The 16647-nt window shown below is 49.2% G+C and overlaps 1 protein-coding gene across 3 annotated transcripts in view; it reads left to right on the plus strand.

The window, feature by feature from the left end:
* srgap2 (SLIT-ROBO Rho GTPase activating protein 2) overlaps nt 1-16647 on the plus strand; it is a 97990-nt gene that overhangs the window by 52766 nt on the left and 28577 nt on the right. For all 3 annotated transcript variants that reach the window (XM_088922012.1, XM_088922013.1, XM_088922014.1), the window contains exons 3-5: nt 812-1004; nt 8260-8422; nt 13844-13906. In XM_088922012.1, the coding sequence (XP_088778138.1) occupies nt 812-1004; nt 8260-8422; nt 13844-13906 (419 nt within the window). The remainder of the gene's footprint in view (nt 1-811; nt 1005-8259; nt 8423-13843; nt 13907-16647) is intronic.

Here is a 16647-nt window from a genome sequence, read left to right on the forward strand (position 1 = left end):
CCCCCCACCCATCCAACGGTGGCCCGTGGAGAGCGAGCTCATCCGCTGGTTCTCTTTGCTCTCGCTGGGAGACGGCATCTGCACAAGAAGAAAATTCCCTGCGAAGCCTGCTGAGCCACATTGCCCAGGGCTGTTTGTCATCCAGGCACACAGAGGTGGTCTGTGGCGTTTGTCCCAGCTGAAGCCATCTTTCATTCAGCTCTATTTCAAACAATGCAAGATGTGATGAATCTCTCAGGAAGAGTAGTGGGATTGTCCTACACTTCCAGATCTGTGCTCTAAATAGCAGGCCCTGCATACACCAGTTGTGTCCACTTCCTTTTACATTTCATGTTGTAGTCTAGAGCAAAACCTGCACTCTGTGTGCGTGCGTGCGTGCGTGCGTGCGTGCGTGCGTGCGTGCGTGCGTGCGTGCGTGCGTGTGTGGGGGGGTCCTGTATTACTGTCAAAGAGGGGCTAAAATCTAGGGAACTGTCCCCATAAAGACAACACCTCCAGACAAGCGGGGAATTTCCGCAATGGACATGAGGCTCTGAACTAAATCTCCCAAAACTGTTCCACGTCTGTACCGTGTGTGGAGTTTGCAGTAGTAAATACAAATTTTAGAGTCGGTGGCAAATTCCCTACAGCAGTAGTCATACAACTATGTAATAGAGTGAGAGTGGTCCCACTCATGTTACCTTGTGTTGTAAGCAGCTCGTTGTAACAGGACAGCGCACTTGTGGGTTCATCTCCCAAGAGCCTGTCTTCAAGGCCTCCTTTCCTTGCACTGTGTGTGCCCAGTGAATGACCGCTACATCTCTTCCCACAGAGATCCGGACCCAGCTGGCCGAGCAGTTGAAGTGTCTGGACCAGCAGTGCGAGCTCCGGGTGCAGCTGCTGCAGGACCTCCAGGACTTCTTCCGCAAGAAGGCCGAGATCGAGATGGACTACTCCCGCAACCTGGAGAAGCTGGCGGAGCGTTTCCTGGCCAAGACGCGGAGCACCAAGGACCACCAGTTCAAGTAAGGGTGGAGCGGGCGGGGCTTCAGGGTAAGGGTGGGATGTTGCACTGGTGGGTGTGGCTTCAGGTCAGTGGGTGGGGCTATATGGTGGTTGGGGCGGGGCATTGGGGGGCGGGGACAGGAATTCACCATGGTAGGTGGAGGTAGTTCAGGGTGGCATGGGCAGGACTTCAGAGATACAGGGTGGGACTTTTGCCATCTTAATTTGTTTAGTTGTTGTTTTTTTTTTCCTTTGAAAGCCTAAGAAACCCACTGGGCCAGACCTGTCATGAATTATTTTGATGTTAAGCAAATGGCTAAAACAGAAATCCTCCAGGATGGGATGCTAATCCCAGTGACCACTCATTTGCCTGGCTGGGTGGACTGATGCAGTCTCAAGGACACAGCAACAGTCTCCCCAGTGGGGTCTTAAACCAGACTCCCTCTATAAGCAGTGCAGGCCTGTTCTCTGTTCTCCACACTGCGGTATTCAGAAAAGATTACCATGGCTCTGCAGCATAGTTATTTCGCCGGCATTACTGTGACCTTCCTTTGTTTTCACAGTGTTTCTACTCTCCACCATGCCGGCCATCTACACGGGCCAATGGTGTGTAGAAGTGCGTAGTGTAGAGAGAGACTGTGGTGAAGGTGTGATGGTACCAGGCTGGTTTGTCATGGAAACTGCCAGAGGAGTGTGGTGTTACCGTCTCGGAACAGATAGCGTTGCTCACATCCAGGAAGGGTCAGGAACCCAGGAACTGCGTTCCAGAAACCCCCTTTAAACGGAGGTGCTGCCTTCTGTCTGATAGTTTGCTCTTTTCCGTTGCGTTCTTCAGCCCCAGTGGGTTTTTCCATGGCTTTTGCTTTGAAGGGATGTGTTTAGAAGCATGGCTCTCAGGTTATGAGAGCCACACTCAGAAGATGATTCTTGTCAAATGAACGTTAGTGTGTCTTAAAACCAGCATCTCCCAGGAAATGCCTTTAATTACATTAAGAAACCCCTTTGACTGCACTTTTGAAAAGCAACAAGTTACATATGGTTCCAAAAGATCCTTGCAATGGCTGCTGGGTTCTGATAATTTACTCTCCCCAGTGACTTTTGTTCAGTCGTAGGTCAAGAAGTTCCTTGAAGGAACTATGCCTGTCTGGCTGTCCTGTTTCCTGGAGAGCTATGGGGCAGACAGGGAGTTTCTGATCGGATTCCATTGCCTACCAGCTGTGAAAACAGTCTCGCAGTCAGCCTTGACACCAGGATTCCAGGCCATTACAGGATTTTAACCCTTCTAATACATAAATTACTAAATATATCCTTAATTGCTTAATTAACCCAGGTGCTGCAGATTACTTCAATCATAAAAGTCTAACAGGAGCATTTGTTTCAGGTGCACCTATCTAATCCATGTTTCTTCCAGTCCTGGTGCGGGGGTAATTATTTTAGAAATCACACAGTTGCATCTGCTGCCTTTTATAAAATCATTTTCCTGTGCTTACACCCAGGCATTTATTGTATAGCATTTCATTCCTACACTGGGATCATGCTTTGACAAACCTCTCTGTGATTATTGTAATAATAATGTTTATTTTATGGGCCCCATTCCAGATCTGAAAGTGATGTACAATTAAAACTCAGGAAGCAAAACCAAAAATACCCACCTAATTTCGAATGAGTTGAGGTTTGGAGGCAGACTTGGGATTTCTGGAAAGATTTCTGAAAAGACTATTCCCCAGTATCCAGGAGAAATCCAGTCTGCGGTCTCGTCTAGGGACCGGCAGGCAGGAGAGATAAGGCAGAGGATTGCATTGTGCAAATGTGCATTTTACTGTGCTCTTATTTTGGAGAGCAGCAGCCTTTAGGCAGTACCACAGTAACATTTGGGAGCTGTTTCCGTGATTCTGAAGAGGGGGTGTGGCCGGGCTGCTGAAGAGTCTGCCCCTGCTGTTCTGTTGTCTCTCAGCCCTGTGTGCCAGGCAGCCAGGTGGCAATTTTGTGCTCTGAATGTTTCAGTTTGTGTTCAGCTCAGTGAACTCGTCGCACACTTAAAAAAACATTGCGCTTGTAATGATAAATAATTGACTCGGTGAATAATTGAGTACAGTTGTAGGTTTTTCTTCCCCCCCACTGCCCTGCTGTTGGATGGGAAATCTCCATCCCCAGCTGCGAGTCTGCGTCTGCCTTCAGAGGCAGCACGGTTGATCTGCACCGCCCCCCCCCCCCCCTTTTCTGGGAGACACGGGTGTCAGGTTGAATTAGCGGGAAGGGGCCTGTGCTCCCCAGGGCAGCGGGCTGGACCTCTGTCAGGGGGATGCGCGGAGACGAGCTGGGACTGAGGAGGACAGGGGAGGCTTCTGCTCCGGCTAGCCTGCTCGGGCTCGGCCGTTCGAACCCTGTGCACCAGCTAGACTGCAGGCCCTGATCCTTTTCCTCTCAACTCCATTCAGTTCAAAGCACAATAAGATGAAACGGTAAGAGCTGATAAGCAGTATGATTTTGGGGGACACACATACTTCAGTCACAGAGATCCTCAATTAGCCATGAGCTACATCGGCCAAATAACCCCCCTACTCCCCTCACTCATTTGTAATCTCTTTCTTATGTCCCAGGTAAATTCTCATCTGATATTTGGGCTACACCATGAATATTAAAACCCCCTTTCTTACGCTCCATCATTCTCTCTTCCCCCATTTCATATCCTCTCTCCCTCCTCCTGCCTCCTCTCCGCGAGACCAGTGCGACAGCTCTCCAGGCTCGTGAGCAGAAGAATATCGCCTTGTTTTGGGAGAGGTGACAGGATAGAACCCCCCCCACCCCTGCCCTGCCCCCCCACCACCTGAAAGGCAAGAGCGCATGTCAGGAGAGTGTAGGGGCGAGTGAGACCCCCCATGCAGTAGGGTCACCCCTCCTCCGGACATGAAACAGATCTCTGGAGCTGAGAGCTTCCAGGCTCTATCCAGAGAGCAATATTTGTTTTTTTTACCCCTGCTTGTCAGAGCGAAGGAAAAATGTAATTCAGAATCTTCTTTCCTCTTTTATTGAAACGACTTGTGTGTTTTGGTTTTTTTTGGTATCCCCTGTCTGGCTCTGCGAGGGCTGCACTGACCACACTGCCGTGCCTTGTCAGCGTGTGTCTTACTTCGTTGTCGATGTATTGGGGTGAAAAGCAAATCCGGTTCCTTAATATCTGAGCAGCTTGACTCCTGCTCCTCAGAGCTGTCCCTCTGATCTGGGGTATACTGCAGATAACACATTTAGATGAGTGATTTGGTGCCTGCTGCGAGAGGCTTTGACGGTATCATGTGGAGTGTATTAAGGGGCCTGCTTCAGGTTTTTTTTCCTGATGTCTCAGAACAGTACTGTGGCTTTCTGAGGGGCTGTGTCTGCTGGGTTGATACAATCCTAGCTATGCTCCAGCTGCACGCTGTCTGCTGAGCTGTGAGAGGGCCAGCCTGCCACTGTCCTTCCCTCGGTCTTGATCAGGCGATCCTGCGGGGCAACGCAGCGCCCATAGCGTCCTGACCTTGGTATTCGAGCTATGCGCTGGCCGGCCGGGTGGTGGGTGTGCCTGCTGCTTGACAGCTGGGAGCAATCCGGGCTTAACCCTTTCCTGTCTGGGTCAGCGATGCTGGAAATGCCGGGATTCTTGGCTGCGAGGTTTTAGAATTTCTGTCTGGCTGCCTCAGGGGCCAGCGATGCGCGGCGCCCGGTCAGAGCTCTGCTAACGTGACGCTCTCAGACAGAATTCCTGCAGAAGATCACCTGGTGTACTAATCTGCCCTTAAATTTGTCAGCGTCATGGAAGCAGGAGCGCAGTGATCCGGGAGAGAGTAGAGAGTGGATCATGGCACCCATCTTGTAAAAGATGAGGCACGATTATGGGAAGCGAGGGATAAAAAAAACCTGGAATTTATTAGACTGTTACAATTCTGCCATCATAGCGCTTGCTAGTTGTTTTTGAAATTTTACTTGCGGAGTGAAAAGATTTACCAAGCTGATATTGCCCAGAGTAGAAATAGAAGATCCTGAGAGAGCTGGTGCTCTCTGCCCTGTCTAAGGATTTGCTGTCTGAACTCCCTGTGTGCTGCTCATTTGAAGAGGCACTCTTTTTTCCAAATGGTAGGCAGGACAGGCTCGTTTCCTGTTCTCGTTTGTGTTATTCATGTCCGTTTCAGGAGCAGTTAGGAAGGTAACGTCCAGTTCAGCAAAGCACAGTGCAGTCAGTACAGGGCTGTTTTTTTCCCTTTTACTTGCTTCTGTACTTTGTTGAAGTTCCTTTTCCTCAGTCTGTATTATGTACGGAACAGCGGTGTGTGTACAGCAGCAAAGTGATGCCCTTTTTTTTCCCCTGAGTTTGTCTTGACTAAAAATAGTGATCATGCACTGAGGTACTGTTGCAGAGACTGGTGAAATGTGGCTTGGCAGTCACGCTTCACCCAGGGAGCTACAGTATGAGCAATCCCAGCCTGCCGCATGTTTTACCCAGCGCCTGCTCTTGGAAAAAGCAGGAGTCTAAGAATTTGTTTGGGGAACTCAAACTCAATTCTAGGGCACGCAGGAGCTGCACAGGCACAGGACATGATGGGGTTTTTATATAGGACATTTTAACATATAGGACATGTTTTAAGATAGACAGTAGGACAGTTGTTGTCCGGAGTTCTGGACATTGAAGACACAAGGTCAAGGATCAGGAGTGTTTGCAGGTAGTGTGAAAATCAGCCTGGTTTGGGCGCCCGGACCACGTGGTCATGGTGCGATGCTCTGTGCTGTGCTGTACTGCATGTCGGGGGATCCCCTGAATGTTTCTCATTACTGTTTGCCAGATGGTGTTATGGAATTTTCAGAATGTCGGTGTCTGTGAACTGTTGCATAATTCTTATTGCTCTAGAAAGACAAACAGTGATAACCCCCCGCCTCACCCTCCCAGCAGTTTACTACATGTGCCCCACGAGAAAGAACAGTGTCTCAGTTGTGGACTTGCTGTTAATTAAGTTTGTGCCCCTCATGACTGAGACGTAGGCCTGACGCTCTGTTCGCTGCGCAAACAGCCTGGGGCCGGAGCTGGCTGGGATTGCAGTAAGAAGTGCGTTATGCTGCCCGAGAATCTCCTAATCTCATTAGGCTCCTATTAAGTATGCCTTCGCTGCTCCAGGAACTGGAGGCTTGCTCAGGGTGGGGTCAAGGGCTGGGCCCTCCCCTCAGAGGAGCGGCAGTTCGTGTTTTTCCCACAAGGGCTCGTTGTGCAACACCGTGTCGAGAGGCATGCCCTGGCCGGACAGCCCCGCCTTCCCACTGCCCTTTGGGGTTGAGAAGGGTTCCTCCTCCCCCCCCACCTCCACACACACCCGCACGCTCTGCAAGGACTGCCAGGCGAGAGAGAAACCTCATGCCAGCATGCATGTCATCCATTTCAACAGACATCGAGACGGAGTGGTTTAATGCCACAGGGGGCGTTCTTGTGCTCGCCTGGGTTTCTGTATGTAGGAGCGCAACAAAGGCTGTTTTGTAAGACATGAAAGGCCTGGCTCATTTTTTTCCATTTGTTTTCTCTTCCCTGGCGTTTATAAGCCTTTTTCTTTTTCCTTTGGGCTTGGGCTTTTCTCTTTGTTTGTCTAACTCTCAGCCTGTAGAACAAGTTGGATTGGTTAGTATTGTGTGTGTGAGTAATGTATAAACATGTCTGTATATGACCATTTCTGAAATCCAGGGAATCCTGTTTCGCAAGCCATTAAGGAATCCCTTTCCTCCATATGCACTGTGCCCCCCTGACTGCCGGCCCTGTGCAGCAGTCATGCCAGTACTGGGCATCTCATAGTCTCATCTCAGCTTTTCCCACTTGCAGTGCAGCATTGCAGGCCGCTGTGGTTGCTGTGCGTGGTGCTCTCAGCATGGGACTGTCTCAGTCTGATGAGCAGACAGGCACAGAATAGGACTCTGCATGTGGCCCGGCTCTCTGTGCACTTCACCTCAGTACAAATCTCCTGACTCCCACGCTGCTGTTCCACTCGCTGAGTTCAATTTCCAGCACTTAGTAGAAGAGTTTTCTCGGGGAGCTCAGACAGCGCGTTTGGGGGTTTTCCATCAAGCTTTTTCTAATGGCTTCCTGATCCTTTGATTTAGAGTGGAAGGAGGTGGCATTGGCTGGGGGTGTTGGCCTCAAAATGCCTTTTCTCAGACAGATGATGAGGAGGGCAATCTTGGCTGTACCCGTACTGCTCAATCACGTGGTCTCCTGCCTCGAGTTTGGGCTTTAGCCTGAAGGCACATTGTCTCTGTGTGTGGACACATGTCCACCTCTTGGTCTGTGCCTCCCTGACAGCCTGCCCTCTACAGAGGTCATGCCTGTACTGGGCATCACATTACCCCCGTGCTCTCTCTGCACTGAAGGGGGAAGAGACCTTCCTGTCAAAGCCCACAACCCTCAGATCCCAATGCTTTCAGCTTTTCAAATGCAGTACAAGTACAACATGACATCATTATCTGTACCAGTTTTAGTTCAGATGAAAGTGCATTAGCATAGCAATGCTTTAAGCAGGAATGAACTTAATGCAATGTCTGATTCACTGACATCTCCATAATTGAGTGAAACTTAATTGCATTTGGCTTTTAAACAAAGACTAAAACCTGACTTTGTGAGATCACATTGAAAAAAGATGAAAGGCGCATTACAGTCTAAAGAACTGGAGAGTAATTTTTTGGTACTTCAAAAAATACATTTCCTTAATAATAGTTAAATTAGGTCTGCTTATTCAGTGTAAGCACTGTACACGATCACGATCTTGTGCTGCCACACACTTATTGCAGTGCTCAGTTGTTTCTGCAGTGGCTCCAGTGAATTTGAAATAGCAGGGTGTAATGTCCGCGACAGCAGCCAGCCCGGTTTTAATGGTCTGGCCTGGTCATAGTCAGAAACTGTCGCAAGCTTCTGGCTCTTTCCCCAGCACTTCGTCATTCATGGGGCACTTGTGCTCGATCCCAGTACACCACAAGCGTGGTGTTAGTGATGGGGTGCTGTTGAGACAAGAGTATCAAGCATAGCAACACCACAGCGCAGGGTAATGAGGTACGTGTAAATGAGGCCATGGGCAGGACAGGGGTGTTGGTGCCCCCTGATGTACCAGTACTGTCCAGGGGAATGGGGTTCATTTTGCGTGCTCTGCAGTTTCAGTGGCTCAGCTCTCTCTGGAAGCACTCACTGGAAGTTCTCACTAGGGCTAGTCTCCAGGACGGGGGCTCACTACCCAGAGCTGTGTGTGTTATGCGTGTGTGTGTGCGTGTCCGCAGGAAGGACCAGAACGTGCTGTCGCCGGTGAACTGCTGGAACCTGCTGCTGAGCCAGGTGAAGCGAGAGAGCCGGGACCGTGCCACGCTCAGCGACCTCTACCTCAACAACGTCATCCCTCGCTTCGTCCAGGTCAGCGAGGACTCGGGCCGCCTCTTCAAAAAGGTGAGGTCACCCCTCCGTCCGCTCCGTCTCCGTTTTCCGTTTCCCCTGTTGAGAGGTTGGCAGCTCCAGTCAACCTTTCTCGCGTATCACAAGACTTTCCTCTTGGCCAGCTGCGCACCTGTGAAAGGCTGTCCCCCTTCACAACCGCATCACCTCATTTCCCCCAGGTTTCAGCGCCTGTCCGGGGCCTGCTGGCACACTCTCCATGTTGGAAGGAGAGTCAAGTCAGAGTCAAGGCAGGGTTTCTCCGTCTAGTTATTGCTGATACAGGAAAACCTTGTAAGAATTTAGCTGAGCGGATCTAGGAGTGTTGCTCATCAAGAGTTGCCGAGCTTCTGCTGACAGGTCTGGGTGCAATTATCAGGGTTAGGCAGGAGATCTCAGTAGCCTGGTGACCTGACTTCTTAAAAGCTTCCTTTCCTTTCAGAATCCCTAATTCTGTGTGGCTAAGTGCCCTGGTGTGCTCCTGTTAGTGGCCCGGATCTGTGGCCAAGGCCCAGAAGATTGATCTGTCCCACTGGGCTTGACCCGCCTGTCTGTCAGGACACTTGAGCGGTTTGGACCAGACTGTAAAAGCCCTCAAACGCAAAATGTCTGTCAACGTCTTGGTTCGGTTTATCATAACCAGTAAGGCTTAAACTGAGGTGTTTCGTCTTCCGAGAGGAAATTGGATTGGAATGGATGTTATTGCTGGGGGAGTTAAACGGGTCTCGGGAGGAGAGTTAAAGGCTCTTGATGCTGCCCGAGTTTCCTGTTGCAGCACTCGTATAAAGTCATTTTTTTCCTTCTGCCTTTTGAATAGGGAGCAATTTAACCAGAAATCAGCTGAATGTTTTTTAACACGCTTCAAATACTCCCTTAAATGTGCTAAAATTACACAAATTGCCTATTGAATTGCGTATTCCTAACTATTTTCTGAGCTCAAAAATGAGTAAATTACCTGTCAGCAAGATTTATCTGCAATTAACTTTTCCTCTTAAAAAAACAAAGCATGTTAAAGATATTGGGAAAACAAAATTGCAGATGCATTAGTGATGTATTATTTTGTTTGCTTTTTTATGTACATAAAATAATTACATTAAATCTGGTTGTCATAGATTACTCTCGGGCTGGGCTCTCTAATCCAGACTAATCCCTTTCATCAGGATAAGTCACCCACTGTGACCCCGGTCCTGGTAGCCTTCATGCGGGTGGGCTGGGGGGGGTCAGTGTGTGTGTCTTAACTGGGAGGCTTTTCTCCGGCAGTTCAGAATGGCCCACCTGGAGCTCAAAGGGCTTCGCTTGACCTACAGGTCCAGTAGAGGTCTGTGATGTAGCCAGACTTTCCTGACTCTCAGTATGAAACTTGTATGTACTGTAGCTACTGTGACATGATAAAGATAATCGGCTTCACTCTTGCATTCTCCCCCTTTCCCCACGGTCCCCTTTTTCTTTAAAGCTGCTGTTACTACTCTTGTTTGCATTGCAGACACTCTTGTAAAGGGTGACATGCAGTTATGTACAGTTAATAGAATAAGTGACTAAACGAAATAGGTACCATATCAAAGCGAAGGCATCATATTAAGTCACAGACTTGGTAAACCGGCAGAGCTTCTCGGTGTGGGGTGCTGCTGTCCAGGTCTGCATGTGGGTAACCCACAAGGCAAGGGGTGACGTACCGCTGTCCTGGCTCCGTGTGGGCTCTTCTCAGCCAAGAGTGCAGCTCCGCTCTGCAGGCAGGCAGTGCAGACTGCGGTACTCCAGAGGTGTGGACCCTTCTTTCAAGCCAGCTGCTCTCATTATCCTGGAGCGTCACACCTCCCCTCATCTGTCCCTGTCACTTCACCTCTATTGTAAATCCCCCCTCACCACCTCCTCAGCCTGTCTGGCTGGAGCCTGATTGAACTAAATCAGTTTGAGACTCTGAGTCTATCCGGTCGGAACCCTCCCTCTAAAAGCAACGAACAGCCAAAAGATTGAGTGATTGCTTTAAAAAAGTTTGAGAATTGTTTAAAAAAAAAAACAGGCTGGCTATTATGAATCCAGCTCTGAGACTTGGAAATCACCTCTCGGGGGGGGGTTCCTGTGTGTGGTGTATTTTGACTTCTCCCTCATATTTAATTGCTAAGTATTCTTTTGTGTTCTGCACTGCAGCAGAGCCTGCCTGCACACAGCTGAACTGCAGTGAGCTGCAGAGCTGCAGTCCAGCCCTGAGAGAGCTGGGGGAGGGGTTCTGTGTCAGACCGCAGAACAGCGCTTATTGACTTTCAGCTATTACCATCGTTCTTTAATGAAGCGTAAATTCATGTATATATGTTGTGGCTTCCATGTACATTTTTGTTCTTGGAATAATGCCTCCTGGATCTCGAGGAACCACAGCATTGCTGTTTGGCAAAGCAGAAGACCACGGAACCTGCCCAGCGAGTTTCAGAGCTGAGATCTACTGAGGCGCACGTGACTCTCCCAGCAAGAGAAACTGTCCTGGCTGTTCAGCTGGGCCATGCACTGTTAAACCTGATCGGTTGGCATGCTCCTGTCATCTTCAAAGTATTACTCCCAAGCACAGAGTGGACAACAGTCTGTTGGAGTGTGGATCGATCGAGCTACCCAGCCATGTTGTCGAGGCCTATACTCTGGCTTATTTCAAGAACCGTACGCGCTCAGTTAACTAATACCTGCCAGGCGCACCTCCTCATATTTGTAATCGTTAATCAAGGGCACCTCTGCCTGTTCCTTCCCCCTCGATGCAGCGTATCCGATATCCCATTGAAGCACTCCCTGGTCCCCCACTGCCTTCCTGTTTCAAGATGAATAGTGCTCCTCTAGTTCTTCTGTAACTTTAGGAAGCTGATCTCCTCCTTGTTTTCATGCCATTAGTCTTCCTGCTCTCCTGTCTGTGCACTGGCTTCAAAGAGCAGGCGTTTGCACCACCCAGATGGGCCGCGGGGAGTGTGCTGTGGCCCCCGTAACAGCTGTGTGCTCCTCCTGTGCTGCTTGGATGGCAATAGCAAATCGAAAGAGGGCTTTCAGCCTACAGGAGGGTCTCTGTAGAGAACAATTTCAGAAAAACAAATAGCAAAAAACCCTGCAGCATGGTGGTGGAGAGGGGCCAGGGGTGGCATGCTGGCTTGAGAACGAGTGAAGTGCTTTTGAAACCGATCCTGAACTTTACTCTGCTCAGCCGAGTGAGTACCTCGGCTCTCAGGCCTTTGAGAGAGACTAAGAGGGCTGTATGGTGTGAGTGTGATCTGGGTTCGAGTAGTCAGGCCCACGCGGATGAGATGCAGGATGGGTTTGGGATGCACGGAAGGCAATACTGTAGCTGTATTTCCTGTCACGTCTTTCCTTTTAAATTAACTGGGGTGCTTTGCCCTGAAGATTGTTCTGTTACCCAAGGAGGTCAAGAAGCAATTAACTTGTGCCAGAGTGCCTAGGACCCCACTGGGAACTGCAGACAGCACTGATGGAGCCGAAGGTTTCAGTTAAATTGTTCAGGAAAATAAAGCCATCCACGCTATGCCACAGTTTTGGATGACCTTTTAAAGGGTATACGAATCTCTTTAAATTGTGGAACGTCTGAAAACCCCGAGTGCCAGAGAGCGGTTAACACCAGCAGCCCTTCTCAGTGAGTTAGCCTGTCTCCTGGTATTTCCTTCAGTGTTGCTCACGTACAGGCCCATGGCGTTCCTAGGCTACAGTTTCCCATTTCTTTGATGGGCGTGGTGGTGATTTTTCAGGGGGACATCCTCGTGCAGGAGAAGATCCATCACCCTGATGGTCAGCGTGCTCTCGGGTCACCTGCCCAGCCGGTAATCGATCAGCTGCCACTGCTGTATTTTTCTTCGGGGCTCACGGGCTCAAGACACGGCCGTGTTGTTCCCGTCGTAGCTCATTAAACACAAGCCGGCCCAGCCCCTCCTCGGTCTCCCTAATGTGTCTCCTGTAATTGAAAACCTCCCTCAAGTCAAATCATCGAGCGGGCGGAAGAGTTACGAGCCGTCTTTCTTTTTTGGCAGAAGCTTTTTTGAAAACCAGGCCTGGGAGTAGATTTTCCCCCCCAAAATACATGTAAAAAACTTCTTCACGGGCAAGACATCGTCACTCTTTCGTACTGACTATTGCAGCCCATCGAAAGCGGTGCATTTCGCCGGTCCCACTTTTTTGAGAGAAGGTTCTTTGCGAGTCCAGTGCAGTGAGGAGCGATTTCATCTGGGTAAATGTGTCCCACCCAGCACAGTAACAAGGGGACCCAGATGGGGGTCCTACTAAGGTACACAGCTGGGGGATTGAAAATTGCCTTTAAATCATCCCTGATTAAAGACCCAGGAAGCTGTTCTAACTAATTAAGGAAATAATTTGTTCAATTAAGCAATTAATTAACTAATTTAGAGCTCTTATGACATAAAAGCCAGCAGACGGTGTAGCCCTCCACAGCCTGGCTATTGCTTATAATAACGTGGGTGTGAAACAAAGGAAAGGTTGTCTCAGATGCTTTCACTCATTAGGGCTCATCGAAGCGTGCCTCGTGTTATCGCAAGAGAAGTTTAGGCCAGAACCGGTGGGAATTGAGGTTTTTGTAATGTGGCAGACAGCGTGCATGTGTCTGTGGTGCTGAAGTGGAGAGGATGGAGGATGAGGCAGAGGAGGGTGGGGCCGGCCTGTTGTGTCCCCTTTGCCCCCACCCCCTGTCTCTGTCTTGTGGGAGCTCATTAGTTATACCTTGACAGGCGCTCTCTGTTTTCACTCTGGCCCTGGGTTAAAACGCATTATGCTTATATTATTAATGTTTCCTTATTGGCCCCTGGAGGGAGCCGCCCAGAGTGCCAGCTCATCCCGATTTCGGAAGTCCTTCTGAGCGCACGGCAGAGAGAATGTCGCCCAGCCCGCCTCCACCTCCTTCCTCACGAGCCCCAGTTCCTCCGAATCGTGATCTGAAGAGCCGTTTTCTCGGCCTTATTTGAATAGCCTCTTTCATCATCCTGTGACTCTCAATAAAACAATAAAACAGTTACCCCTTCCTGCCCCTGATCGCTGTTTGCAGGTGACAGAACAAGCGCATTTTAACTCCTTTCCATCTTGCAACACTGCAGAGGAGAAATGAAAATGAATTGGACTTGAAAGATACTGTACCTTGATGAGCCTGATGTTTTCCTTTTCTTTTTCCTGCGTATGAAATCAACTCTAATGTGCCTATAAACATGGAGAGCCAGCTTTAATCACGGGCCATGTGGTCAGGCTGCGCACCCATTGTTTTTCATTTTCAAAACGCCTGCCCCCTGTAATTTGATTTTAACTGAACGGGGAGGAAGGCTTATTCAATTTGGTAGGTAAATATCGGGAGGGGAGGTCAGGTAATTGAAATGGGAGATTAACAGAGCTGGCTCGAGCCCCATTAACCTGATTTTTTTTTCCCCTTTCCTTTTCTGCTTTTCATTTTTCCAGAGCAAGGAGGTGGGCCTGCAGCTTCAGGAGGATTTGATGAAGGTCCTTAACGAGCTCTACACGGTAAATCAAGTTTATTTCAATGCTTGTCCTCCCACTTAGAAAAGAAAGAAAGGGAAATTGCATTAAAGGGCCGTTTTTGGGAAGATGATTGAAGGGCACTTGCGCAAATTAATAAACGTGGCAGCCAAGCAAATGGGTTCTCAAGTACCTGCCGGCCAGTGTTGCAGAGCAGCTGTCGGGAAGGATGGGCTTCCTGCTTCCTGCGTTGGCACTGAGGGGTCTGCTGGCCCTGAACCCAGAAGGGTCCGGACCTGGGATTAGGGCATAGTGTTCTCTTTCAGTCCTCCCTCGATCTGTTACAAATGAAGCCAGTTAGAACAATTACCTGCTGATCTGGCAACAGCTTTAAATGGTTGTTAAAATCGATTCGGTTCCTCCTGTTCCTCCTGCTGGAAGTGAAACAGTCTTGCTGGAATCCTTTTTCCCCCCCGTTTGTTTTGTTTCTCATTGGCACGGCCTGTGGTTTTGAGTGGGTGTGCTGTGAGGCGGGTGGGGTGTGACTTTTGGGAGACGCCCTGTCGTTTTGAAGCTGGCCGGGGGCCGGGGGCCGGGGGCCGGGGGCCGGGGGGGTGCAGTGCTCGTGCAGTCCTCCTGGCTCTGTGGTCGGGGAATAAGGTGTGTAGTTGGGATGTTGGGCCCATCAGGAGGGCAGCTCTGCAGCTCCAGCCAATAGAGGATCGGACAGCCGTGGGCAGAATTGTCGAACTCCAGGCGGCAGGTCACGCTCTCGAGTTCAGCCTTGTGCAAGCCCTTGTCTTGTTTACATTACAGATAGCAGGGGATGTGGAGCCAATGACCCCTTCTGCTTTTAAACTTCATTTCCCTTTCCTTTTGCCAGACTAAACCGCCTCCTCGACCCTGGAACCTGCGTTAGGGTTTTGTTATGAAGAGCAGTGTAAATTAATCAATTATTTGTCCAGTTACATTCCACATAAAAACTGCCTCATATTCCACGTCACCTGAAAACGCTCAGAGAATCTTGAACTCGAGGTCTTATTGCCAGGACAAAATTGCCTTCTCTCACTGATATTTGTAATTCTTTCCCTACAGTTTGACTGTTTTTTTGGGAAAGGAACCGGGAACAGAGTAGGAGGTGCTCCTACTACATGGTTTGCTCAGTAAACAGGATAAAATTCCTAATTCCACAATAATATGGCTAAATTTGCTTTCTGTTTTGTTATTTCCACATTGGATGGAAAGAAAAACAGTCCGGGCTAGAGATATCAAACACTCCAGGCCTATTGCACTGTGAGTCACCTGCTTAATTACTGGGTACGCGCAAAGAGACGGCATCATGCTGACAAAATGTGTGAGTGCCCGGGTTGGAAGGAAGTAATTAACCCCTCTTCCCGACTCGTCGGAGACGTGGGGCCGAGGGGGAAGTGTGGCAGCGAGCTCCTCCGTTGCCACGCCGAGACGCGTCCAGCAGGCGCGATGCACAGACGTGGCACATCTCGGCCGCCTCTGCTTGACTCAGCAGTTTTTTTTAAGAGCCAAGTCGAACCATGTTATTATCTAGTCTGTGCACAAACCCCACCGAACACAAGACACAAGGGCCTGCGAGAGCTGCCGCATGGAGCTAATTAATGGCATGGTATCTGAAACGCTGCGGACGTTTTAATTAGAGTCTTTAACGGTTATTTTTAAGGAACAATTACAGTTCCCCTCGGTAGTGTAGAGTGAGTAATTGTGTGGAACTGTTCTTACGAGGAAAGGGGACCGGGGGGGCTGGGAGAGTGATCGGTTCATTTCTGTCGCCTCCGATCCGGCCACTGCATCCTTTCGAGACGCCGTTCCTGCCTTTTTTTCATCTTCGGTAAATGACTCCAGCCCGTTTCCAGGCCCGGGAAAGGAGGAGGGAAAAAAAGCCCCTAATTAAATGGTTAAGAATGACAAAAATAGACTTTGGCGTTGTTTCATACCATCTGTGCTTTATAAAACGTGGGGAGCCGAATGTGGGGAAAAGTGCGAACGCTCAGCGATTCTGCAGGTTCACGTGCCAGTTTCCTGACCCGGTCCAGGAAATAAAAGCCTGCAGGTGTTCTCTGTTCTTTCATTTCTAAAATCCGATTTAACGGAGCTTTAGGAATGAAAAACCGGCCATTTGGAAAGAGCCCCGCAAGACCGATTGATCGTTTTGAAAGAACAGGCGACGATGCCAGGAACCTCTGAAAAATTAGCTTTGCAGAAAAAATGCTCTGCAACCAGATGTGCTTTTTATTGACTCTATTAATCTGGCTTCTATTACAAATTGGAGTGTAAATCGGCAATGGATACAGATTGCCAGCCCTAGTCACAAAAGGAACTGAGTGATTGACGCTGTTTTGTCCTAATTCCTGACTCGTTTTGTGTGGGTATATATTCACGCTTATGCATTTCCTGTTCAGCAGGATTTCTGTCAAACCATAAGAGCCACTCTTGGCATGTTTTGAATGAGACCGACCTCTGTTGATCTGCACACTACCGTCCTCATTGATTGTCATTCCACAGCTGTTAAAGCTGCTTGGAGTTCTGATCTTCTGTTGGTCCTAGTATCAGGGTGTGGGGATCTTACAGTGCTTGCAAATGGCCGGTTTTTACGGTACTTTATAAAAGCAGGACTTCTCATGATGATCTGTCACATACATGCTGTTACTTCAGCTGCGGTACACTATGGTGAAAGCAGAGTGAAATGTATTAAAATACAGTGGAATTGTAGAACATAACACAATATAAATCACTGAAATTAATGACAAAGCAAG

The sequence above is a fragment of the Atractosteus spatula genome, chromosome 7, assembly GCF_055471065.1.
Source record: "Atractosteus spatula isolate fAtrSpa1 chromosome 7, fAtrSpa1.hap1, whole genome shotgun sequence".
NCBI lineage: Eukaryota > Metazoa > Chordata > Actinopteri > Semionotiformes > Lepisosteidae > Atractosteus > Atractosteus spatula.